This window comes from Giraffa tippelskirchi, chromosome 1 (assembly GCF_054371585.1).
Source record: "Giraffa tippelskirchi isolate mGirTip1 chromosome 1, T2T-mGirTip1v1.2.pri, whole genome shotgun sequence".
Classification (NCBI taxonomy): Eukaryota; Metazoa; Chordata; class Mammalia; order Artiodactyla; family Giraffidae; genus Giraffa; species Giraffa tippelskirchi.
The window spans coordinates 129,234,009-129,261,560 of record NC_137275.1 but is presented as its reverse complement, the minus strand read 5'-3'; the positions used below and the strand labels follow the sequence as shown (position 1 = coordinate 129,261,560).

Here is a 27,552-nt window from a genome sequence, read left to right as displayed (position 1 = left end):
AAGGCAGTCCTGGCTATGTCTCCTAGCAACTGGATTCAGGGGCCATGGCACTCCTAACACCCCAGGGAGTGAAAAAAGTCTTCCAATTTCAGGTGAAGAGAACACATGATTTTTAAAAGAAAGTGTGCTCCGAGTGGTCTAAGAGGGAGGTGTGTCCTCCCAGGGACCCCTGGACAGCTCTCCTGTCCTGCGTGTCAGCTTGGAGGCCCGAGACAGGCGGGTGTGTGCCCAGGGAATGCCAGGCCAAAGTTTCCCCAGTCTTTGGAGCTGGGGGGCTATCTTCCAGGCCTGCGGTGACAGCCCTTGATGCAGCAGAGCCCACATGGAAGGACAGAGGAAGTGGGCGTGGAGGTGCTGTGCCCGCCTACACTCCAGGGAGGGCCTGGGAGGCCCCTGCAGCTGGTCACAGGGCTGCCACCTTCACCAGAGCCCTCGGGCCCTGTGAGCCTGTCAGGATTGTAGGCCAATGTGTGGAGGGAATATGTGTGTGGTTGTGTTTGTGGTGGGAGCTGTGGGTGGGTCTGTGTCTTTAGGGCAGAGAAGGGGGCAGATTTCAACAGTTGCTCAGAATAATTGCTGAGGCCAAAATGCATGAGCAACGTGAACACCTGTGGACTGAGAAGAATCTAGCCTGCAGGGCCCAGGCCTCCAGTCTGTCCACAGAGGCTCTGCTGTAGAACTCAGGCAAGACCACCCCAGGCCAGCGGTGTGTACATGTCAGCCTCTGACCGACAGTCTCGAGCTGCCAGGGAGGCAGCAGGCAAGGTGCCCCCGGCTGAGGCTTCTTTCCCTGGCCCAGGACGGGTGCTTTCATCATGTTTCCTGGATTTTCTAGCCAGCTGTCCTTTCAGATGCTGACCTAGGGGTCTACAAGGGCTGTGCGGGAGGGGAGAGGATCCCCAGGGGCTGAGACAAGGCTCTCGGCCTCCCTCAAGCACTGTCTGCCATCAGTTTACCACTCCCCTCCCCGCAGGGGAGCAACACTCCTGTGTTCAGTGAATCCCCATTCATGCCACACCTTTTCTTACCCGCTCCTTGAAAGGGACTTGATTCTCCTACATGTGTTGATGATCTCTAAGAAACTTTCTAGAAAGGCCAGGTGAACTCTCAAGTAAAATGAATTCTAACCTAAAGAAAGGGATAAAAGGTACCTTAACCAGTCTTGATCCCCTAGCTTCACCAAGCAAGATGCATTCCTTCTGCTAAAGCATTGCTTCATCAAGCTTCTTCTTGGCTAGTCACTTACACTTTAGTATGAATTTCATCGTCACATAACTATCTCTGGAGCAGTCTCAGAAGGAAGTCAAATTTTGTTTGAGGGAAGAGGAAGCACAGATCATACTAATTCAGGACTTGAGGGCTGCCGGCTGGGTAGAAATCTGGAGCTGCAGCCACTAGGATGAAAACTCACAGAGGACAGAGCAGGGATAGAAAGGTGAGGGAAATCTGTCCAGAAATGAAAGACTAATTCTGCCCAAGTGTACCCCTAGTCCTGGTCACTCTTCAGAATCCTGGGGGCCCAGCATGGGCTCCCAGTGGTGTTTTTCCCAGTGATGATGTTGTCCCAATTCCTCAGTCTCACCCTCCACCCCTCATATCACACTCTGCAGAAACCAGAAGGTCGGGAGCACCTACGGAGACTGCTGAACTGGGAAGAGTTTGACGAGCTCAGAGACTCCCGCAGAAGCATCCTGCTGGACACCCTCTATGAAAGCATCATCTTCGCTGTGGGCAAAGGCTTCCCATGGCGGGAGGTGGCCCAGGTGGTCACGTTCACGGAAGAGCTGCTCAAGGAAACCAAAGGTACAGGGCAGGCAGGGCAGGAGTCAGTGAAGCCTGGGGAGGGCTCACAGCCCTAGGGGCCATCCAAAGAGCCTGGAGCCACTTGCTTTCTTTCCCTGGCATTTAGCCTCTTCATATGGCCCCAAACAGGGGCCCCGTCCAGACTTTCTAGAAAGTGGAACAAACAGAATGTCCTTGCTCAGTCTTGTTCCTGATCACCCTGGTGGGAACTCTTGCACCACACCAAGCTATTCACAAAGCAACCAAGGGGGTTTGCTTTTTCGGTCAGTCATTTACACTTTAGTATGAACTATATTGGGTTTCCCTGGAGGCTCAGTGGTAAAGAATCCACCTGCCAGTGCAAGAGACATAAGAGACACGGGTTCAATCCTTGAGTTGGGAAGACCCCTGGAGAAGGAAGTTTCAAGCCAGTCCAGTATTCTTTCTTGGGAAATCCCATGGACTGAGGAGCCTGGTGGGCTACAGTCCATGGGGTTGCAAAGAGTCAGTTACAACTTAGCAAATAAAAACAACAATGAACTTTATCATTAAACCTATACCTCTGGGGCAGCTAGTTGAGAGTAGGGTCCAAGAGAAGTCAATTTTTGTTTTAGAAAAGAGAGAAGTAATAATAGTAATTCAGAATTTTTGTTTTGGTTCTGCTTAACTTAAATGTGTCACTATTCTGCTTAAAATTCTTCACTGAATTTCCATTGTACTCCTGAGAGACTGCAAATTGTTCCTAGCACCCGTTTTTGCTCTGCTGAATGTCTTGGAGGAATCTTCTACAGATGTCAGCTTGCTGGCAGGGATGGGGGAACCAGAGTCAGGTTATGGAAAGAGTATCTCTCCCACTCCTGTGTTGGGCTTCAGGAGAAGAGGGTAAGCATCTCTCGCTGTGATCCGCAGCATGAGGGGGTGTGGCCACATCTTCCCACTCCTCGTCTGAGATGCAGATTCATTTATTAAGCAGATACATGGAGCATCCCCTCCATGACCACCATTGCAGTAATACTCAACCAAGAATCATCAATAGGTGCTAAAATCAGTGGCTGAATGTTTGATGGGAAATGGGATATTTACACACTTCTTCAGAGTCTCCCCACAACGTCATTACTGATGGCAAAGGGGAAAAGAATACTTTTATCGTGAGGGAGCCTGGTGGACACCTCCTTAATCAATGTTCCATCAGTAAGAGGACACAGAGTATTGGGCCACCCAATGGGATGCAAAAGAAGCAGCTAGCATCTTTCTGTGATGGTTCTAGCAGAGATTTCAGAGCCTGACATCATCGGAAAAAACTTCCAATTAAGAGCACTACACAAAGTCCCTCTCCTGCAATCTTCAAAGCACAAAGGGCATGAGAACCAAGGAAAGACAGAGGAACTGCTCCAAACCGAAAGACACTGAGGGAACGCGTCCACTAAACATGACAGGTGGACCCAATTTGGGTCCTTTTGCTGTAAAGAATGTTATTGGGACAACTGGAGAACCTTGGGTCAGGTCTGGGTATTGGACACTAGTGTTGTGTTGAGGGTGATCTCTGGACTCTGGTGGTTGTGATTGTGAATGTCCTTGTGTAGGAAATGCACACAAAAAGATCCTGGTTGATGGGGCATTATGTGGATCACTTGTTCTTTAAGTAGCTCAGGAAATTTTTCTTTGTACTATTTTTTTTTCTAGCTTTATTGAGATATAATTGACATACAATATTGTATAAGTCTAAGGTATGCAACATGGTTTGATATATGTATATATATATTGTGAAATAATTAGCACAATAAGTTTAATGAACACCACGTCACCTAGTTTTTTTTTCTTGGGATGAGAATTTTTAAGGTCTACTCTCTTGGCAACTTTCAAACACACAATATGATATTGTTAATTATAGTCATCATGTTTTACATTATATCCTCAGGTCTTAATTATCTTATAAATGGAAGTTTGTACTTTTGGCCACCTTCACCTATTTCACCCATGCACCAACCCGTGGCTTCTGGCAACCACCTATCTTTACTATTTCCATGATGAAATTCAGGGTTTTTTTGATTCCACATGTAAGTGAAATCATACCGTAGTTGTCTTTCTCTGACTTTTCTCACTTGACACATAATGACCTCAAAGTTCATCACGTTGTTACAAATGCTATGATTTCCTTCTTTTATGGCTGAATAATATTCCTTTATGTATATGCATGCATGTATACACATGTATGCATATATGTATATATACCCACATATATATAGTATATATTTGCATTTTCTTTATCCATTTGTCTGTCATTTGATGCATGGGTTATTTCTGTATCTTGGCTATTGTGAATAATGCCACAGTGAATATGTGTTAGTGTTAGTCACTCAATCATGTCCAACTCTTTGCTATTCCATGGACTGTAGCCCACCAGGTGATTCTGTAGAATTTTCCAGGCAAGAATATTGGAGTGGTGGTCATTCCCTTCTCCAGGGAATCTTCCTGATCCAGGAATTGAACCCAGGTCTCCTACATTGCAGGCAGATTCTTTACCATCTGAGCCACCAGGGAAGCCCACAACAAACATGGGGGTCAGATATCTCTTTGAGAGTGATTTCATTTCCTTTGAATACGTATGCAGAAATGGGACCACTGTACCATGTGGTAGCTTTATTTGCAATTTGTTGAGGAATAGATTCAAGGGACTAGATCTGATAGACAGAGTGCCTGAGGAACTATGGACGGAGGTTCGTGACATTGTAGAGGAGACAGGGATCAAGACCATCCCCAAGAAAAAGAAATGCATAGAAGCAAAATGGCTGTCTGAGGAGGCCTTACAAATAGCTGAGAAAAGAAGTGAAAAGCAAAGGAGAAAAGGAAAGATATACCCATTTGAATGCAGAGTTCCAAAGAATAACAAGGAGAGATAAGAAAGCTTTCCTCAGTGATCAGTGCAAAGAAATAGAGGAAAACAATAAAATGGAAAACACTAGAGATCTCTTCAAGAAAGTCAGAGATACCAAGGGAACATTTCATGCAAAGATGGGCACAATAAAGGAAAGAAATGGTCTGGACCTAACAGAAGCAGAAGATATTAAGAAGAGGTGGCAAGAATACACAGAAGAATTGTACAAAACAGATCTTCATGACCCAGATAATCATGATGGTGTGATCACTCACCTAGAGCCAGACATCCTGGAATGTGAAGTCAAGTGGGCCTTAAGAAGCATCACTAGGAACAAAGCTAGTGGAGGTGATGGAATTCCAGTTGAGCTATTTCAAATCCTAAAAGATGATGCTGTGCAAGTGCTGCACTCAATATGCCAGCAAATTTAGAAAACTCAGCAGTGGCCACAGGACTGGAAAAAGTCAGTCTTCATTCAATCCCAAAGAAAGGCAATGCCAAAGAATGCAAAACTACTGCACAATAGCACTCATCTCACACGCTAGTAAAGTAATGCTCAAAATTCTCCAAGCCAAGCTTCAACAGTACGTGAACCGTGAACTTCCAGATGTTCAAGCTGGATTTAGAAAAGGCAGAGGAACCAGAGATCAAATTGCCAACATCCATTGGGTCATCAAAAAAGCGAGAGTTCCAGAAAAACATCTATTTCTGCTTTATTAACTAGGCCAAAGCCTTGGACTGTGTGGATCACAATAAACTGTGGAAAATTCTTCAAGAGATGGGGATACCAGACCACCTGACCTCCCTCCTAAGAAATCTGTATGCGGGTCAAGAAGCAACAATGAGAACTGGACATGGAACAACCGACTGGTTCCAAATCAGGAAAGGAGAACGTCAAGGCTGTATATTGTCACCCTGCTTATTTAACTTATATGCAGAGTACATCATGAGAAATGCTGGGCTGGAGGAAGCACACGCTGGAATCAAGACTTCCAGGAGAATTATAAACAACCTCAGATATGCAGATGACACCACCCTTATGGCAGAAATCGAAGAACTAAAGAGCCTCTTGATGAAAGTGAAATTGGAGAGTGAAAAAGTTGACTTAAAACTCAACATCCAGAAAACTAAGATCATGGCATCTGGTCCCATCACTTTATTGCCAATAGATGGGGAAACAGTGGAAACAGTGACAGACTTTATTTTTGGGGCTCCAAAATCACTGCAGATGGTGACTGCCGCCATGAAATTAAAAGACACTTGCTCCTTGGAAGAAAAGTTATGACCAACCTAGACAGCATATTAAAAAACAGAGACATTACTTTGCCAACAAGGGTACATCTTGTCAAAGCTATGGTTTTTCCAGTAGTCTTGTATAGATGTGAGTGTTAGACTATAAAGAAAGCTGAGCGCCAAAGAATTGATGCTTTTGAACTGTGGTATTGGAGAAGACTCTTGAGAGTCCCTTGGACTGCAAGGAGATCCAACCAGTCCATCCTAAAGGAAATCAGTCCTGAATATTCACTGGAAGGACTGATGCTGAAGCTGAAACTCCAATACTTTGGCCACCTGATGCGAAGAACTGACTCATTTGAAAAGACCCTGATGCTGGAAAGATTGAAGGCGGGAGGAGAAGGGGACGACAGAGGATGAGACGATTGGATGGCATCACCGACTCAATGGACATGAGTTTGAGTAAACTCCGGGAGTTGCTGATGGACAAGGAGGTCTGGCGTGCTGCAGTCCATGGGGTCGCAAAGAGTCGGACACGACTGAGAGACTGAACTGACTGACTGAGGAATCTCTATACTATTTTCCATAGTGACTGCATCAACTTACAGTCCCACCAAAATTGCACAAGTGTGCCCTTTTGTCTATATCCTCTCCAGGACTTGTTATTTCTAGTCTTTTTGATGATAACCATACTAAAAGGTATGAAGTGAGATCTCATTGTGGTTTTGATTTGCATTCCCTTATGGTAGTTATGCTGAACATCTTTTCATGTACCTGTTGGCCACCTGTATGTCTTCTTTGGGAAAAAGTATATTCAAGTACTTTCCCCATTTTTACTTGAGTTATTTGAGTGTTTACTATTGAGTTGTATGATTTCTCAATATATTTTGGGTACTAACCCCTTATCAGATAGATGATTTGCAAATATTTTTTCCTATTCTGTAGGTTGCTTTTATTTATTTAAATATTTATTATGATGATATTGGCTTATTTTTTTTTTTTGGTGGATGTTAGTTCCCTAGCCAGGAATCAAACCCATGCCCCCTGCCTTGAAAGCACAGAGTCTTAACCACTGGACCACCAGGGAAGTCTCTTTAGGTGGCCCTTTTTATTTTGTTGATCATTTCTTTTACCGTGCAGAAGCTTTCAGTTTGATGTAGTCCCCCTTGTTGGTTTTTGCTCTTGTTGCCTTTACTTTTGGTGTCATACTCCAAAAATTATTTGTTAAGATTAATGTCAAGGAGCTTTCACCTGTTTTCTTCTAGGAGTTTTATGATTTCAAGTTGTACTATTTGTTAATACACTTGCTTTCTTGAGTAGTTTTATGTTCCCGGTAAAATAGAGCAGAAGGTACAGAGATTCCCCATGGAAACCCTGCCTTCCCCCAGCCTACACTCAGCATTTCCCATTATCAGCATCCCCCTCCAGAGAGGGTACATGTGTTCTAATTGATGAACCGACACTGATACGTGATTGTCACTTCAAGTTCATAGTTTACATTAAGGTTCACACCTGCTGTTATGCATTCTTGGGTTTTGACAAATGTGTCGTGGCAGATATCCATCATTACAGTATCATACAGAATGCTTTCACTATCATCCTTCCCTCCCCTTCAGCCAGTAGAAAGTAGATATTTCCACTGCCTCTGTAGTTTTGCCTTTTGTCATATAGTTGGAATCCTACTGAAAAGTAGCCTTTTCAGATTGACTACTTTCACAAGTAATACGCATTTTAGTTTCCTCCATGTCTTTACATGGCAGGATAGCTCATTTAAGGACTGAATAATATTCCATTGTCTGGATGTATCACAGCTGATGTATCCATTCACCTGCTGAAGGATGTGTTGCACCTCAGCATCCAGTCTTAACCACTTTTCACTGCCTCCTTGTCCACCACCCTTCCTAACCTACCTCCATCTCTCAATCAGTTCACTGCTTTCACATCGTGCATCCGTTCACCAAACTGCACCGTGATTCTTTTCAGACACAAATAAAATCCCATCACTCCTCTACCTCAAGCTACTCAGTGTTCCTATTGTATATCTTATGTGAACTTGCATCAGCCCTTTCTTTTTATTTTTGGGGCTATCAGGTGAGTACCCTTCTATATCTGTCCTCCAGGCCAGCATTCTAACCCAGTGATCACAGCCCAAAGGCTGAAGCAAGACATGCAGTGCTCAGGGGCTGGTTTCAGGGATCCTTAGGAAATTTCATCCCACCCCAGACAACCCCCTGCCCTTTGGAGCCTTCCTGGCATCCCTCTGGATCCCACTCCCCGCTGCTCACAGCAATGCCTGGGTACCAGGTTCAGCCTTGTGGTTTGAGCTCTGCCGTGGCTCAAGGCCAGAACAAACACTGACGAGCAGGAGAAGAATGTCAGCCCCAAGCAGGTGGGAACTCAGGCTCTTTCAAGTTTCCATCAGAGCCTTCCACAGGCTGAGCCCTTGAAAAACAGTCAACGATGATGCAAACCCAACTTCAAACCGAGGAGATTAGATCGCTCTGGCGCTTTCAGTATTTCTGGCTATTGCATACCTTGCCAACACACAGTCTATCTATGTCTCTAGACTCCTAAACCTCAGAGTTACTAGGAGACTTGGTGATCAGAAAACTCAATTCCCTCTACTGAAAGGATGCCCCCTCAACAAGCCAGCAAGGTTTTCCTAGCTTCTGATGTCACTGTAAGCAACAGAGAGCTCCCTCCTTCTGAGGAAGTTCATTCCTTTGTGCAGCCACTCTTGTTATTAGAAATTCCTCCTCATATCTAGTTACAACCCCTTGTGGCACCTTCTATTAATACTCACACATCCAAAGTCTGTCCTCTAGAAGCAATGGGTGGACCCTGCAAATAATTAATGGGCTTCATATACTCTGATCATCATGTCTTCACGTGTCAACTAGACACCCCCAAGTGCATTTTATCATTCTTACCACGATGTCATTTCCATAGACCCCTCCACCCCATGGGTGTCCCTGGTAGCTCAGATGGTAAAGAATCTACCTGCAATGCAGGAGGCCTGGGTTTGATCCGTGGGTCAGGAAGATTCCCTGGAGAAGGGAATGGCCACCCACTCTAGTATTCTTACCTGGAGAGTTCCATGGACAGAGGAGCCTGGCAGACTACAGTCCATGGGGTCACAAAGAGTTGGACAGGACTGAGTGGCTAACAATTTCACTTTCCTTCCTCTACCCCACCTCTTCATCCTGCCCCCTCTCTTGCTGCCCTTCACTGAGCATCCTTGTGTTTGTTAATGTCATTCTCAAAATATGGCATCCAGACCCCAACTCAATACAACCTGCGATTTGATCGATGCAGTGATAAGGGATTTTATCATCACCCTTATCCTGGTGGTGGTATCCTGTTTCTATAGCTTATGGGCACGTTTACTTTGTCAGCATCAATGTCACAATCATATTGGGCAGGCAGTGCACCACCCCTAGTCACATTCTCCATTCTGCCCTTGTACTTGGCGATATGGAATACACATGCAGGACTTTACAATCATCCCCACTGATTCCGTTTGTCACTGTTGACCCGTCTTTTCCTCCTTCTGGCAGCTTTTAAATCTTGATCCTGGGACATTCAGCTTACAAGATCTTCCTGTTACTTTTAAATCTCCTCCAAGTTTGTGAAACTTGGTTGTTATAAATATCAAGTAGGAACAAGCTCTTGAGAGGGCTCCCAGTGCTTGAAATTGGACTCGTTGAAGCTATAATTCAACTGGAGGCTCCGAGCCCAGACAGAAGACTCAAATCCTAGCTCAGTCCCTTGTAGGATGTGTGGCCCTGGGCACCCACACCACCACTGAGCCTCTGATTACACATCAAAAGAAAAAAAAAAAAAGAGCACCCAATTTGTAGGATTGAAGTTATGAAGGTGAAGCCCACAGCACGGCTCTTGGGGCATGGAGGGGCTCAGGGAGGACTGGTTCTTATTTTCAGGAAGGACCACAGGGACAAAGACCCAGAGACTCGAGGTGGGTGACGTGATTCTGAGATGGCCTAATCAAGCGCGGCCAGGCATGCTTCATGTGAAACCAGCTTCTCATCAACCTCCAAACATACCGAAGTCATCAGCCCTTTCTCAAGAGCAGCAGAGATGGCCCCAAGACCCTTTCTCCTCAGATGCATCAGAGGAAAGGGGGCAAGACAATGGGCTGGGAGCAGAGGACCTACAAGTAAAGCAAATGGCAGACTCACCCCCGAAGTGGGGGTGCAAGGAAGGAGGCAGAAAAGATGGTCCTGGCTCCGCTCCCGGGTAACTGACCCGCCGTGAATGCCGACTCTGGCTGGCTCCAGGCTTGGAGGGTGCAGACAGTGGGGTGCAGCAGGGAACCCCACAGGTGGGAGCCACCCTAGAACTCCACCTCCTGAGCTGGGCCCATGCACTCGAGCCCTGCCATGGCGCCAACCAGATGGTATCTGCCACTCCAGAAGGCAGCCAGGCCAGCCCAGACATCAGGCTATGCCTCCCAGAACCCCATCCCCAGGACACTCAAGGGCATGAACAAGCGCCTCAATCCTCCGAGGCAGGGGGTGCCTTCCTCCCCAGGGCACTCCTTCTCACTCTGCCTCAGCTCCAGGCCCAGGCTGGGCCGGGCCAAAGGCCACACAGCAGAACCAGGAGGCACCAAACTCTGCAGTCCGTAGACCTGGGTTCAAGTCCATCTCCAGCATGTATTACTCTGCAACCTTGAAAATATCACTTTACCTCTCTGGGCCTGCAGTTCCTAATCTCTAACATGAGGGCCACAAGAGTTCCGACTCACAGTGGGGTTGGAAAAATTAGACACAGGCCTGCAGAGGATGACAGAGTGACAGACAGGAAGTGCTTGGCAAAGGTCAGCCCCCCAACTAGGCATGGAGGTGAAGCGGGTCACACAGCAGAGACTGGTGTTCCGGGACCAGAGTTTGCTGCACGCTTCCCCCACTCCCCACCCCTGAGAGTGGGCTCACTGTCTGGCCCATTTCTCATCTCCTCCTTCCCCGCAGGCAGGACTGCAGCTGGGTTCAAGTCAGGGCCTGGGGGAAGGGAGGTCCAGACTGGCCCGTGAGGAGCTGCCCTGCCCTCGGCACACAGGTGAGGAGACCCCAGTGCTCACCATTCATTCCCCTTGTGAGGGGACCCAGGCCGTGAGGGGCAGGCAGGTCAGATTCCAAATGAGCTGTAGTCCTTCTCACCTCGTGCCTCATCACATCTTCGTGCCTCATCACATCTGCTGCCTACCTCCTGCCCCCAGGCCTGGCCCACCCATCACAGGTTGTGGGGTGCGAGATGCCAACAGCCAGGGTTCCCACCGGCTATCAGCTCACCTTCAAGCTTCTGTTTCAGCTAAAGTCCACACTGGGCTGTCACTCTTCTTGGAAGGTAGCTTCTCTGAGGGTGATTTTTTTGTTTGTTTTTGTTTAGTTAATCCGGGGCCGTGGTGGTTGAGTTGTGTTTGCAGACAAGGTAACAAAGTTGGCCTGCAGCCTCTAAGGAGGGTCATGTTTGCACAACAGTGATTCAGAGCTCCGCCAGGCTGGCCGCCAGCTCAGCTTATCTCCAGGCCCAATCAGGCCCCAGAACCGGGAGGGAAAGGGTGGCCCTTTATTCAAAAGCAGAAGCTGATTCCGCTCCGGCAAACGGCATGTTCGGGTCTCAACTCCAAGCCAGAAGAAAGAGTCCTTGTGTTGGCCCCTCCTCCACCAGGCTCTGGGAAGCCCCAGGCAGATCCTATCCTGCTGCGTCCTTGGGGCCCAGGGTGAAGTCACCACTCTCAGCACAGAGGGACAGAAGCCTGCCAGCTGCGGCCAGTGGGAGGAAATCTCAGGAAGTGGTAGATTTTGCACACCCTACCTCAGCTCCGGGAGTGGAGGGGAGGAGATACTGGGGCATTTGGGGACCTCAGGGAGCTGCAGAGATGCAGAGTGCCAGGGAGACCCCAAGCTTCCTATCTCCAGTGGGCCCATAGCAGCAGGAGAGGGGGAGCAGGGAGCAGCCCCCTCTAACTCAGGCTTCGCTCAGCGGGGAGCTGAGGGCTGGAGGCACCCAAGCCAGCTCAGATGCTCACCCGGGACCTGGGAACACCTGCCCACCACCACTGGAGCCACTTTGCAGCTTCCGCTTCTTGTCATCAACAACATCTGGTGGGCACTGGTCTCCTCTGGGGCACCGTCTGCACATCTGGGCTGGGAAATACCCTTTTCCTGCTGACCTGGTCCCCAAATCATGAGTCTGAGAGGAAGTGGGCTTTGATGACCAGTCAGTGGAGGCAAGAGGCAACCAGGCAAGGGTCCAGTGAACTGTGTCACGGCCCTGGCATCTGTGGTCCCACCCACGGCCACTCCTGATTCTCCAGGAAATGTCATCCAGGCAGCTGTAGGGTGCAAGGGGGCTGGCGGGAGGCAATGACTCCCCCAGGCTCCCTGCACGGATGCTGCCTCCCAGCGCACTCACAGCCATGCCCAAGGGCTACCCTGCCAGCCTCTGAGCATCCACCCACGTGGGGGAGCCTCCAGTGACTCGGGACCAGCCTCGCAGAGACCAGGTGCCTTTCTGCCTTCCTGAGAGCCTGCCTGTCTAGCGGCTTTCCCCTAGGCAGCCCGAACACCACGCCCCTCAGACTAAACCCTTGGAGACAACTTTGCTGATGGAGAATGGAAGTTCCCACAGAGGGCACTAATTGAGACCTTAGGAGACCATCTCTTAGGGCAAAGAGGCAACTCTTTTTTTTTTTAACTTTTTATTTTGTATTGGCATGTAGTCGATTAACAATGTTGTGATAGTTTCAGGTGTACAAGGAAGGGACTCAGACATACATATACATGTATCCTTTCTCCCCAAACCCCGCTCCCATCCAGGCTGCCACATAATGTTGAGCAGAGTTCCCTGTGCTATACACTAAGTTCTTATTGGTCATCCATTTTAAATACAGCAGTGTGTACATGTCCATCTCAAACTCCCTAACTATCAAAGGGGCAACTCTCATCCCAGAGATCTTCCCCTGACTGTATTCGTTTGCTAGGGCTGCTATAACAAAGTTCCCCAGACTGGGCAGCTTCAATGACAAAAATGTATTTTCTCTAGTTCTGGAGGTTGAAAGTCCAAGATCAAGGTGTGAGCAAGATTGCTTTCTTCCAAGGCCTCTCGAGCTTTGCAGATGGCCGTCTCCTCACTACATACCGCACGCGGCCTTTCTTGTGTGTGTCTGTGCCCTAATCTCTTCTTATAAACACATCAGTCATAACCGATTAGGGCCACCCTCATGACCTCATTTAAACTTAATTACCTCTGTAAAGACCCTGCCTCCAAGTACAGTCATATTCTGGGGTCCTGGGGGTGAGGACTTCCACGTATGAATAGGGGAGGGGGGACACTGAGTTAATACAGCCCATGATGCTGAGAGAGGTCACAGAACACCGGGTGGGGCTGAACCAGTCAGCCAGTCAGAAGTCAAGGTGCCATTGGAACCTTTCCTGGGGGGCTGTACCTGCTGCAGAGGAAGGTACAGAAATCTCAGCGTTTTCACATGTAGCATCTGGAAGCCTCACTGTGACCTTGTGTCATAGACATTATTTGTTTTAATTGGAGTATAATTGCTTTACAACGTTGTGTTAGTTTCTGCAGTATAATGAAGTGAATCAGCTATATATATATACACATATCCCCTCCTTCTTGAACCTCCCTCCCACCCACCCCTCTAGGTCATCCCAGAGCACCGAGCTGAGCTCCCTGGGCTCTACAGCAGCTTCCCTCTAGCTATATGTTTTACACATGTTAGTGCCTATAGCAAATCCTAATCTCCTTATTCATCCCACCCTACCTACCTTTCCCCATCCCAAATCCACACATCTAGTCTCTATATCTGTCTCTCTATTCATGCCCTGCAAAAAGGTTCATTTGTACTGTTTTTCAGATTCCACATATGTGTGTTAATGTACAATATTTGTTTTTCTCTTCCTGACTTACTTCACTCTGTGTGACAATCTCTAGGTCCATTCATGTCTCGACAAATGACCCAATTTCATCCCTTTTTATGGCTGTGTAGTATGCCATTATATATATGCACTACATTTTCTTTATCCATTCATCTGTCAATGGGCGTTTAAGTTGTTCCATGACTTGGGTGTTGTAAATAGTGCTATAATGAACATTGGGGTGCGTGTGTTTTTTTGAATCACGGTTTTCTCAGGGTATATGTCCAGGAGCGAGACTGCACTCTCACCATCAGCTGATGTGTTCTGGCATGGATGTGCTCCCCGTGTGGGGCGGGGAGTGGTACTAGTGTCCTTGGGACCAGACTTCTGGCCCTTTGCAGTGATCCCCTGCCCTATCTCTAACTTTCCATGTCTTTCCTCAGTTGGTTGGGCATTTTGGTTGGTCTCTGAGTCCCCCATCAGCAGAGGGGAAAACGAATGGTATGAAGTCACCAAATTTTAGTCTTGGTACAGTGCCCTGTCCCTGAGACAGTGAGATTACATGGTCATTTTCACCTTGGGGGTGATGAACAGTAGGAGGATGAAGATGCAAAGTCAGCAGCCCTTCACCAAACTTCAGACTGCTGCAGGAGGCACCCACCTCACCCTAGAATGTGGGTCTGTGAACTTGGTGGAGATCACCATGGCTGCTTAGAATCAAAAGGACCCAAAAAGTTACCTGATTCAAGCCCCCCTCCCTCCCACCACCACCACCACACACTCGTTATTCAGGAATTCTCTCCCCAGCTAACTGCCTGCTCACTCCTCCACTGATAAAGCTCTCACTTCTAAAAAGTTCTCCCTGCTGCTGAACTGAAATCTGTCTCTCTGAGGCTTCCATCTGTTGGCTCCTGTTCTGACCTCTGAACCTTTCCGAATCAGCTTAATCCTTGCTCCACTCACTCAACCATCCTCCAGCCAGCACTGGCAGAGCTCTGCATCAGTGGGTGGAGAAGAGCAAACATCCACTCAGCAGTCGTGATGCACAAGCTCTCCACACGGATCACCTCATTTAATGTTCACACCAAGCTCGGTTGGCTGGGTACTATTGTCTCCATTTCACAATGATGCAACTGAGGTTCAGAGAGGTTAGGTAACTTGCAAATCGTCACACAGCATTAACCTCAAGATTGCCTGGCACCAGAGTCTGTCCTTCCTGCCAAAGCTCTTTAGCATTAGCCAACTTCTCGAGGACTAGGGGTGAGGGATGGTGAAGGGTGTATTTGCTGAGCAGAAAAGGCAAGAGGACCACTATGGACAAAGAGAAGAGCTTAGGCAAAAGCTCATAACAATCTTTAAAATACCTGATCCTGTGTTTGCTCCTTGAGTTGCAAGAAAGTGAACAGGGAAGAAATCTCTAAAAGGACAACAAAATCTTTTAAAATCTTAATGTATGGGTAGATTTTTCCTTTAATGTGGCTATTGGTTTTTCTTTAAGATAAACACAGAAACTTAGTGAATAGGAAAACATTAAGGCACTCGCTCAAAAAATGAAACACAGAATTACCCTACCCATAGAATTCCCTATGTTCCAGCAATTCCACTTCTGGGGATACACCCAAAAGAAGTGAAAGCAGGGACTGGGACAGATATTTGTACATCCACGTTCATAGCAGCAATGACCAGACAGTGGAAATAACCCATCAACAGATGAATGGATAAACAAAATGTGGTCTATACATAAAATAGAATATTATTCAGCCTTTAAAAGAAAGGAAATTCTGATACAGGCCTCAATATGGTTGAACTTCAAGGACCTTCTGCTAAAGGAAAGAAACCAATCACAAAAAGACAAATACTGTATGATTCCACTTATATAAGGTACATAGGGTGATCACATCTGTAGAGACAGATTTGACAGAAAACAGAAAAGGATGTGCAGGGGACTGTGACGACGGGAAATTGGAAGGTAGTGTTTAATGGATATAGAGTCCCAGTTTTGCAGGATGAAAAAAGCCCTGGAGACAGATGGTGGTGATCGTTCCACAACAATGCAAATGGACTTAATGCCACCGAACTGTACACACAAAAATGGTTAAAAAGGTAAATTTTATGTTGTGTGTATTTTACCACAATAAAATTAAAATTAAAAAGTTCTAGTGGAAGTATTGTAGTTCTGTGGAGTCCTTGTCTTCTGTTCAACCTTAAAAATACCGCAGTAACTGAGGCATACTTCTTGGAGCTGGAGAACCTGGGTTTGAGTCCTGATTCTGCTTGCATACACTAAACCTCAATTTCCTCATCTGTTAAATGGCAGCAATTACCTCTTTCATAGGCTGATTGTGACCAATTAAATAAATTGATGGATAATTAAATGCTTTAAACCTGTAAAGTAGCACACTAGTGCAGGCTGGTTGTATTATTATTTACTGAGAGCTGAATACTGGGCAGCAACTACATGTCCAGAGCTTTTTGGACAGATCCTTTGGAAATGAGAAATCTAGTCCTTTCCAGCAGGTACTGATCATAGTAACAGGGAGAGAAGAGAACACTCCAGAGATCTAGGGAGAACTGTGAACTTTTGGGTCCTCACTACATGGTCTGACCAGAAGGGTTGCCTCTTGTTCTGTCCTCTTCAACTCTCTGGCTGGAGACAGCCAACTCCCAGCCATCCTTTGCCTTTAGCAGCCAGTGTGGCCAGGAGAGAAAGCACATCAGCATTCCATGCCCCATCCCCAGCAAGGAAGAGAGAGTCTCCAGGTGAAGACCTAGGAGAGAGTGGATTGAGGAAAACCAGCCTCTAGGAACTCATTGCCCTAGGAGCCTGCGGAGTCCTTGGGGAAGATAGGTTTATCCCAGAATAGCCCACAGCCCCGGGGGAGTGGGGATGCCTGGAATCTTCACGATGACAATGATGACAATCATGTGATTTATTGAATGCCACTGTGTACCAAGGTTTCCCAGGTGGCACTAGTGGTAAAGAACTCGCCTGCCAATGCAGGAGATGTAAGAGACACAGGTTCAATCCCTGGGTCAGGAAGATCCCCTGAAGGTGCGCATGGCAACCCACTCCAGTATTCTTGCCTGGGAGAATCCCATGGACAGAGGAGCATGTCAGGCTACATTCCATAGGGTCGCAAAGAGCTGGACACAACTGAAGTGAAGCATGCACACACACACTGTGTACCAAGCACTGTGGGAGCTCTGTCCCCTATGCTTACATCTAACCCTATGAGTTAGATGTTTTTACTGCCTCCATTTTACAGATGAGAACACTGATGTCCAGGCAAAATAACTCATGCAAGTAGTTAAGAAGCAGAAGCAAGCTAGGAGCCCATAGCTGCCTGGATTCCCAGTCTGTGCTCTTACAACCACAGAAAGCTCTGAGGCACGGCCCCAGCGTCAAGGCCATCTTCAGGCCAGGGGCTGCCCTGGGCTCCCTGGTGGCCTCCTCGCGACTCTGAATGGTGGCTGAGAACAGAGCATGTGGCTGGCAAGGTGCAGTGTGACCGGATCCTGGGTACTGTGGTCTCAGTGTCAATCAGGCAGTAGCCATCAGCATCCAGGCAAGACTCTCCACCAGCAAAAAGATGACACCTCCCGGAAGGTTCAGGTGATGGTTAGCAGTTTTAGAAGTAAATATTTTTTTAAAAAGGGTTGCACACTATTTTTTAGACAGAGTGCTATTGTACACTTAAGACTACATACAATGTAAGTGTAACATTCATGAGCACTGGGAAACCAAAAAATTCAGGTGACTCACTTTATTGCAACGTTCGCTTCATTGCAGTGGTCTGCAACTGAACTTGATATACCTCCAAGGTCTGCGTGTGTTTGCCTTCAATAAATCTAAGAAATAGTGCATAGACTCAACCCTTTTTGGCCATTTGCTGAGCCTATTAGCATACTCTGCTGTGCTCATGAGCATATTAAGGACATCTGTTTAATTTCCCCGGCTCCAACCTGTATTCAAGGCCACGCATTTCTATGTAATACCTGTTGCAAAACCACCTTTGGAAAGCTGTGACTGAGAGTGTCCGTCTCCAGGGTTTACAAAGCAAGTCCAAACCACTCCAATCTGATGCTGAAAGAGGCCTCCCCAGGTCAGGCTGGGGTTGAAACTCTGGCTCTGCAACTCTCAGCTGTGTGTGTGCATGTGTACTAAGTCGCTTCAGTCGTTGTGTCCGACTCTTTGCCACTCTGGACCTTAGCCCACCAGGCTCCTCTGTCCATGGGATTCTCCAGGCAAGAACACTGGAGTGAGTTTCTATGCCCTCCTCCAGGGGATCTTCCGGACCCAGGGACTGAACTTGCGTTTCTTACATCTCCTGCATTGGCAGACTGGTTCTTTACCACTAGTGCCACCTGTGTGCCCTGCAGCATCTCCCTTGACCTCTTGGAGCCTCAGTTTCTCTCGCAGGTAAAGTGGGGATGGTGGTTACACCTGCTTACCTTGCCGAGAGGCCTTGGGGGGAGCCTGAGATGACCTAGGGCATGCGGGCCAACAAAGGCAACTCCCTGAACAAGAGTCCTCTCTTGCCCCAAAGAAAACACACACCCTCTTCTGAGCTGGCACCAGCACCCTGGGGTGGATGAGTTTGGCAGAATCTTTTCAAGGGCAGAAAGTTGGTCATCGGGAGCAGCATTCGGGACCCCGAATGGGGGTGGGGTGGAGGGTCCTGGCTTTCCTCTGCTTTCCCACTGTCCCAGGCTGCCCTGGCAGGAGCTCAGGTATTGGGAACTGTAGGCCAGGTCAGGCTGCAGCCTGACGGGTTTCCTCCCCTCGCAGCCAAGGCGGGGGCAACCAAACTGGTTTGTCAGGGGCCACCAGTGGCACCTGGAGTCTCCCCCTCATGCCCACCCAAAAGGAGCAGCCCCTCTTCTCCTTTCCCAAACCCCCCCTTCCATGTGCTCCCCCTTGCCCAGCCCCAGATCCTACAGTGTGGATGGGAGGAAGGGAGGGAGCCCAGCCCACCTGGTCCAGGCCCTGCGCCCTTTTGCCCTGATTCTGGAGCATCTAGGCTGTCATCCCACCCACACTCTGCCCAAGCTTCCCTCCCCACTCCCACCAACTCCGTGCAGGTGCTGGCCTCCAGGCCCTTGGGGACCGTCTTCAGGAAGTTCCCAGCAGCCAATGCAAATGAAGCCAGCCACTCCCTGTAATTGAAGAGCAACTTGCAAGGACAGATCTGGCTGCCTGGCAGCCGGAGGCTTCTCCCAGAGACTTAATCCGTAGCTTTCTGAGTAGCTTTCTGAGTCATCAGGGGCTTCTCGGCTTGAGATGAAACGGAGGGTGGTCTAGGGGCCAAGCGTGTCTTGTGTCTGGTGTTTCCTCTGCTAAAAACCAGAACTGATCCAAAGAATGTCTTGGGGGTGAAAGTTAGAATTCCGCCCAGGACAAGGCCCACACTTGCGTTTGATGGCTGAGGTCATGGCCAAGCCTGTAGGAGGGCATCTGCTGGGATGACAGGCAGCTGGGACACCCGTGGGTGTTAGCACGATGGGGCCCAAGGACTTCTCACTTCAAACCTGGGCTCTGTGCTTGGCTGCTGGCCTGGCTGAATGGGACAGTGATGGCTGCCCACATCTGGAGGGTGCGGATGACCCCAGCTCCATGCAGGTGCTGCCCAGCCAGGCAAGAGGAGAGCAGAGCACCCTCTGGCAAGTTCAGCTCTGCAAAGCCCAGAGAAACTTCTATAATTCACCTCCCCAAGTCCACACACAAGTGCCTCCACACAGGCCTGAAGTCCAGCTTTGAGCATCAGAAACCAATGACCTCATACTGCTACCCACCCTCTGGGACACGTTCGCTGGCCTTCTCCATTGTTCTCCACACATCGTCCTTCGGAAATACCCTCCCAGCATCTCACTTCTCAACTTAACACCTCTGAGTGGCCTACACGCCATCCTTTGGAAATACCCACCCAGCGTCTCACTTCTCAACTTAAGGCCTCTGAGTGGCCCGGGGCTCTCAGCTGAGATTCTTAACCTTTCCTTTAGGAATTTGACGATTCTCTCTATGGACACTCTTCCCAGAAAAAAATGTGCATGCAAAATTCCAGATGCAATTCTGGGGCCCGGTCAGTCCTGAAATCCTTCCTTGGATGTCCTCGCATTTCATGAATTCCAGTTCAAGAGCCCAGCTTCTGTGATGAAGTCCAGTGCTCTCATGTGATCTATATAGCTTGCCCTTTGCAGACTGAAGCCTTCAAGCGCTCTGTCCCCAAGCCCAGACCCTCAGACTTCAGTTTTGCCTCCTAGAAACTCCAAACCAGGTGTGGTCCCTTTACATGCCCAGAGCACACTCTACTTGCCTCTGGTCTCTGCCCTTGCTGACCCTCCGCCAGGATTGCCTATTCCCACTGACTCCCACCAAACTCCTCCTTGTTGTCCCACACTGGGCTCCACATCCTCCCTGCAGGAAACCTTCCCCTGCTCCTCCCTCAGCATCCTGGGTCAGGTCATTTCCCCCGTGTGAACATCTCTCCTCCTGGTGCCTGGTTTTGCCCTAAGCCTGGGCACCTGCTCACATGGTGCTTTTGGAGGAATCCTCAGTTCTTGCTATGTCATTATGTCGTGTACACAAGTGTCATAAAAAAAGAACAGGGACTCCATTCTGGCAACCCATTTGTTAAGACACCACGCTCCCACTACAAGGAGTGCAGGTTTGATAGCTGGTTGGGGAACTAAGATTCCACATGCTGTGCACTATGGTCAAAAAAATAAAAAAGAATTAAACCAGAGACTGTCATTTTCTAACCATCCCTCCACAAAAGCAAAAAAGAGTAGAACAAATGCCCACCGAATCCGAGCAGGACAAAGCTCATGTCTTTGCAGGAAGAGACCAGGCACGAGATGTCACAGTCTCTCGGCAGAGAAGAGTGTTGTGGGGCTTTGGCTCCATCCTTCTACCAGTTGGTCAATTCATGATGGCCCCTGGGTATGAAAGTCTGAGTTCTCTGGCTCAATCTGCCTCATAACTCTGATGGAAGTCAGGCAGCAGTTCTCAAGCCAGACCCCGTCCTGGAGTCAGTGCTTCTTTTTCTGAGATGGTTGGGAGTATGTGTATATGGGGAGGGAGGGGGTGCTGTATTTTAAGAAAGCTCTGGGTGGTGATGGAACCCAGGACTCCCGCGGGTCCCTGGGGCACAGGTTCAGGGGTGAAGGGGACCCCAGGATCAGCAGCCAGCTTATTTCCCGGCACAAGAGATAGTCCAAGGAATGCATGGGTCACTGGTCTCTGTGACACAGGTGGGAAGCTATGAGGCTCAATTAGAAACAGGAGGAAAGAGCGTTGCTCTGGAGCTGCCGGAGCTGTGTCTCCACCTACGTAGTTTTATCATTAACATTTCCCTGAGAAGCTGTCATATTTATTTATTTTTCTGGGTGGTTGTTGTTTAGTTGCTAAGTCATATCTTATTCTTTTGTGACTCTCATGGACCATAGCCCACCAGGCTCCTCTGTCCATGGGATTCTCCAGGCAAGAATACTTCAGTGGGTTGCTATTTCCTTCTCCAGGGGAACTTCCCAACCCAGGGAGCGAACCTGAGTCTTCTGACAAATAAAATGTATCCATTTGTCAATAATTGAGAAATAAGTGCTGAAGTTACACCCCATGATTTCCTCATCCACTACCTCACAGAGTCACCACTTCAGTTTGTAGTGAGAACACTCAAGATATACTCTTGTAGCGCATTTCAAACACACAGAGCAGTGTTGTCAGCTGTGGGGACGTCCTCTGCAGTCCATCCCCAATGCTTTCTCATCCTGTGTAACTGAAGCTCTGTCCTTGACTCACAGCTCTGTACGTCCCCCTCTGCGTCTACGAGTTCCACCTTTTTAGATTCCAAATACGAGTGAAATCATGCAGTATTTGTCCTTCTGTGTCTTGCTTATTTCAATTAGCATAATGTCCTTCAGGTCCATCCATGTTGTTGCAAATGACAGGATTTCCTTCTTTTTAAGGCTGAATAGTATTCCATTGTGTGTGTGTGTGTGTGTATCACAGTTTATTTAACCATTCATCCGTCAACAGACCTGACACACACAGGCTGTTTCCATACCTTGGCTCTTGTGAATAACACGGGGGTACAGCTATAGCTTCAAGATCCTGGTTTCATTTCTTTGGATGTATACTCTGAAGTGGGGTTGCTGGAGCCTTTTGAGAAGCCGTTTTAGAGATTTTTTTTCCCCTAATTGCCCAACCTCATCAAATTTCAATAACATAGGTATTCTGTATGTCTGATTATATACTATATGCATATCTGCTTTATACATTATAAAGCTTACTCTTTATATTCAATGCAAGGTTAAAGATGAGTAAATAACATTTTAAAATTAAATTAAAAATTGAAAAACTATTAACATCAAACTTAACTGTATTTCTGAGTAACTTTTAATGTGGCTTATTTATGTACCTAACTTGTAATTGTCAAATTATATAAGCAAAGAAACAATTTGTATAAATATATCATGATAAGAGCAAAGCAAACAATTCTTAAAATGTCATTCAAAACTGTTATTTCCCTGGGAAAACAATGGACAAAATTAATTCCTTAAAATTATTTTCAGTAAATTTAACTTTCAACTTTTGCTTAATACAGTGAGGTGATCAGTTGATAAGGGATGTGGGGTGGGTGGTCTAGGAGACCTCTGTGAGAACCAGGGGTCCCACTGGCTGCTCTCTAGCCTACCAACCTCTAATCCTCAGCATTTCCATTCCTCAAATGAGCCACGTTTTCTCCAAGCATGGGGCCTGTGTACACACTGTTTCCCCTGTCTGCTTCATCCTTTTCCACCTTTCTTTGCTCAGTGATTCTGACACAGCCCATCCCGGCTCCTTCACCACTTCCTCAGGGACCTGCTCCCTGACTTCCTTGAGAAAGTCCCTTCTTCCTCCTGTGTGCCCACCCAGCAGTAAGTAGCCCTGAGCAGGATTATACTATGTGTGTTTCCCCCAGCACTTCACCACCTTCCTGGACCATAGATGAGTTCTTGATCCATGGAAGGAAGGCCCCTAATGAATACTTGTTGAAGGGATAAATGAATAGCTCCATTACTACACTTCACAAGTCACAATTTGTCCATTTGCTCACTAGATATGTATTGGCCCTCACTGAGCACAGAGTGCTGAGCCTAGGGGCTGAGAAAAAAGAGGGGATGTCATCTGTCCAGCTGTCTCCTCTTCCCCAGATTGGAAGCTCTCTGAGGACAGGGGTCACCACAGAGTTACGTCCCACCTGTGTCATATTCTCTTGGTGGCCCTCCTGCTCCTTAAGGGTCCCCAGGAAAAGGCTGTGAGTCAGGCAGGCCTCTAGCCCCCTCCACACCTGACCATCGGTCCTGCTGCTCAAATCTGCCCTTACTGCCCGTGCCTGCTGACCTGGCGCTCTCAGGCCACAGTGACTCCTGTCTGGACTGGGCCGAAGTCTTCCTGCAGGCCACCACATGATCACAGTCTCCCTGGGCAGGCCCTGGGCTGCCTGGAGTACAAAGCCCTGGCTTCTAACATAGCACTCAAGGCCCTCCCATCTGCCTTCCTCCCACCTCTCCACTCGACATGCTGTTTTCTGCCTCCACCGATAGGTGCCAACGACAACAAACTCAGTCTTGTCTCCCACCCGTGCCATGTGGCTTCTTGCCCCTCGGATCTCACTCAGGCTGCACCCATGCCATGCCTCCCCCACAATCTTTCCTGGCTCAGTCCCACTCAGCCTCTGAGATGTCGCTTATGCATCGTCCTCTCCAGGAGAACCCATATCCTCAACTGAGCATTCCCCGTCACCTGATTCTGTTTCTCTTTACACATATGTCAATATCAGCTTGTGTATCTCTCCTGTGAGAACTTTGAAGGCAAGAGATGTGTCTAATAAGACACATCATAATGTTGCTAGAACTTAGCATAGTGCCTTGTAATTAATAGGCCCTTGGTAACAGCCTGACAAATTAATTGTGGATGGATAAATAGATGGATGCAAGCATGCGTGGATGGAAAGATGGCTGGGTGGAGAGATGGATGAATGAATAATGAGTGAATGGATGATAGATGAGTGGAGAGATGGATGAATGGATGACAAGTGAATATTCGGATGATGGATAGATGGATGGAGAGAGGGATGGATGAACGAAAAGACCTATGGAGAGATACAAAGATGTGGCCTGGAGAGTTTTCTCACAGTGCAGAAAAAAACACTTTTTTTCCTACAGCATTCATTGACTACTGCCTTGTATGGGCTCTGTATAAGGCACTTGGATGTATAAGGCATTTGATCCCCCTAACAATCCTATGAAGTAAACATGGCTATTCCCCATTTTACATTTGAGGGAATGGTGGTCCAAGAGTCACAACTAGGAGGAGACAGAGTTGTGTCCATCATCCATGCCCAGCGCCCTCCCCTACCCCATCCTGAGACAGGGTACTGTCTTGGACCTTGGAGTCGCTGATTTGCCTTGAAAGGAAGGGAAAGCACAGCCCACTAACCTTTAGTTCTGCACGATGGAGAGGCTCCCCTCTCTTCCCCCAGGAGTTGCTGTTGTTCAGTTGCTCAGCTGTGTCTGACTCTGTGACCCCATGGACTGGAGCAGGCCAGGCTTCCCTGTCCTTCTCTATCTCTTGGAGTTTACACAAATTCATGTCCATTGAATGAGTGATGCCATCCAACCATCTCATTCTCTGTCACCCTCTTCTCCTTCTGCCCTCAATTTTTCCTAGCATCAGAGTCTTTTCCAATGAGTTAGCTCTTCATGTCAGGTGGCCAGAGTATTGGAGCTTCAGCTTCACCAACAGTCCTTTCAACGAATATTCAGGGTTGATTTCCTTTAGGATAGATGGGTTTGATCTCTCCTGGGAGACTGAAGCCTAAATCCTAGTGACACTTCACAGCACTTTCTACTGAGACTCAAGGTAGAGCAGTGCTCCATGTGCTAGTATTTCTGTAAGCCCTGCTCTCTCAGACTCTGGGGAGAGTTAAGGTAAGAGCACCCATGCAGAGCCAAGACTGAGGAGCCAAAGTGAAGGCAGAATTAGTGGGTGGGGAGGGCTTGAAAAACAACCCTATGGGCCGGGCAGAGACAGCCCCTCCTGAAGGCCCCAGGGGCACTCTGGCAGGGCCCTGTAGAGGGTGGTCACCAGGTCGGGGGATATGTAAGCAGGCTGGCCTCCACCCCAGGAGAAAAGCCAGGCTCCCTGTGTGCAGCACCTGGTCTCTGTGTACATAGAGGGAGCTGTGGAATCCCCCTGTCTGTGCCCAAGCTCTTGTCCTGCAGAGCTGACACTGAGTCAGGGGGCGAGAGAGACACGGCTGAGTTCACGGTGCCCCTAGGGGGTGGCATCTGTGTGAGTGTCCAGGGTCCTTCTCTGTCACTTGTCCTGTCCTCTCCCTGCCAGAGATCTGTCCACAGGGCACGCACCTCACTCAGCATGATCCTTTACTGAACCACCTCTGTCTTGAGACGCAATCATATGCTGGGGAGAGTCCTGTCCTCCTGACCACACTCTTACCCTGAGCCTCTGATGGAGTTGTGAGCAAGAGGCATGAAAGGCAGACTTCACTGGTGGTCCAGTGGTTAAGAATCTGTACTTCCGTTGCAGGGGGCATGAGTTCGATCCCTGGTCAGGGAACTAAGATCCTGTATGCCACACAGTGCGGCTGAAAAGTAAACAAATTAAAAAGAGAGATGTGAAAGGAAGAAGGTGGGAGAAGATGGTTTATCCTCCAAGGAGCATTGCCAAGTGCTACCCTCAGAGCTGATCTCTACATGGTCTAAACAATACTTGTCTAAGTCAGTGACCCAAGTGGCCAGTATAATGTCTCTGTCTCTGCAACCATCTCATGCTCCACTCGTATCAGAATCCCTTTTATACCCTCACCTCCTTCCTGAAGGGTCTGAAGTGGAAATAGCATAAAGCACAGCTGAAATAAGCCTTTAAAACAAGAGCTAAATGTCAAAATATAGGCAAGCAGTGGGATAATCATATAAGGAAAAAATAGGATAAATGTAAGTTACTGCATAAAATTGCCCCTGAGCTTCCCAGGAGCCAAGGGAAAAGGGAAACATGATACACTCCATGGCTTTCTCGACCTAAAAAATGGTGACATACAACAGTTGGTAGGATGTGGTCTCTGGGGTCAGCACATATTGATCAGCCATCCCTGCTGCTTTGGTCCAGTTCATACTTGCTACCTGGCCCTTCTGTGCCCACAGGTTGCTCCATCACCGAGGCCGTGACAACCCTGGGGAACAAGCTCAGAGATTACCAGGGGCAATTCAACACCACCCACCTGCTGGCCCTGTGTGACTACTTTCACAACACCTTCATCCGTCACTACAAACTCTACCAGTACGTCCTGGGCCAGGACCAGGACGTCGACCTGACTGTTACTGACCTGGAGGTGTGCACGCCGCCCCAGCCACCCCCGCTGGCCGAGGGCAAGGACCAGGAAGTCTGGAAGCATGAGCAGCAGCTGGAGGAGCTGAGCATGGCCGAGGTGCAGAAGCGGACCAACATGCTGCTGCTGAAGGGGGCCCTGCGCCTAGAGCAGCAGCACCTGCTGCAGGAGACATTTTCCGAGCTGCCTGGGCAGCAGCACCAGGCTCTAAAGAGAGAAGTGAGAGGGGCCCGTGGGGCAGGGGGAGGCTCACCTGCCCCAGCCTACATCCCTTCCTGCCAAGAGAACCTGCGGGCGGGACCCTGGGGTCCTCACCACTGGGAGGGCGCAGGAGGGGACAGGTTTTGTGCACATGTTTCATGAAACATCCCTCAGATGTGCAATTCATGTTCCCATTTTAGTGATGAGATGGCTGAGGCACAGAGGGTTTAACTGATTTGCCCACGGTCCCTGACCTGGCATGTGGTAGAGTTTACATTTGGACTGAGACCTGGCTGATCCCAAACTCCAAGTTCTTTCTAGCACAGATTCCACCAAAGGAGCCCCCAGGTTCCAAACCACCATAGACTCCCACAGTGCCCTGTCTGCCTGAAGAGCTGGCATTCATGGAGGCCTGGGGGATGAAGGAAGGGCCATGGAGGTTTCATCCTCTCCCCACCCTTCCGATCTCCTGCCAGGGCCTCCCACTGGCTGAACCCAGTTGGTAGTGACAGGTCAAGTGAGCTGGTTGATGCAGCTCTTAAAAGTCAGACTCCTGGGGCATAGAGTAGGGTGGAGATGGATAGAGAGTAAGTCTGGGGAGCAGGGCATGCAAGGTCCCAGCACAATGAGAAAGGAGGCAGCTAGGTTGAGAAGTGGCACCTGTGGTGGGACTCTGCCTGCAGGTGGCCTCAGCTTTCCCCAGGCCCTGTTCACCAGCCACGTTCTGTTTCTTCCAGGAGCTAGAGAAACTCATCAATGAGGCCATTCACATCCAGATCGAGTGCCTCAAGGAGCTGCTGCAGTATGAGATACAGATAACCTTTGATATTTTGGACCTGAAACTTCAGAAGAAGACTCTAAACCTCAACACTCCCATCCCTCTCTTGGTGCCCATTGCTGGTCAGTCAGGCCAAGACGAAGCTCTTAAGTTGTCCAAAACCAACAAAAGGAAGAAAGCAAAAGCAAAGAAGTAGAAGGCCCCTGATGTCTACGGTCTGAAGACTCTGATTGAGGGAAAGCCATTTTCAATTATGAAAGGATTATGTGATGTGCTTGGCATCCCATAGGTCAGAGATTTCTAGTGATTAAAAGAAACACATAGCAGTCCTGGCTGTGGTACTTGTTGAATGTCTGTTACATGTGTAACTGAGTTACATGGGTGAAGGAGGTGGAG

At 48.3% G+C, this 27,552-nt stretch overlaps 1 protein-coding gene across 3 annotated transcripts; it reads left to right on the top strand.

Annotated features, from left to right (window-relative positions):
- Positions 1-27,482, top strand: C1H8orf74 (chromosome 1 C8orf74 homolog). Of its 3 annotated transcripts, none has more exons than XM_081495920.1 (4): positions 1-92; positions 1,611-1,803; positions 25,993-26,396; positions 27,116-27,482. In XM_081495920.1, the coding sequence occupies exons 1-4, from the start codon at positions 45-47 to the stop codon at positions 27,350-27,352; spliced, it is 882 nt and encodes a 293-aa protein (XP_081352046.1). In that variant the 5' UTR covers positions 1-44; the 3' UTR covers positions 27,353-27,482. The 3 variants fall into 3 exon arrangements, with proteins under 3 accessions (XP_081352046.1, XP_081352057.1, XP_081352068.1); XM_081495931.1 differs by having other exon boundaries at positions 1-351; XM_081495942.1 differs by having other exon boundaries at positions 1-1,435.
- Positions 27,483-27,552: the final 70 nt, after the last annotated feature.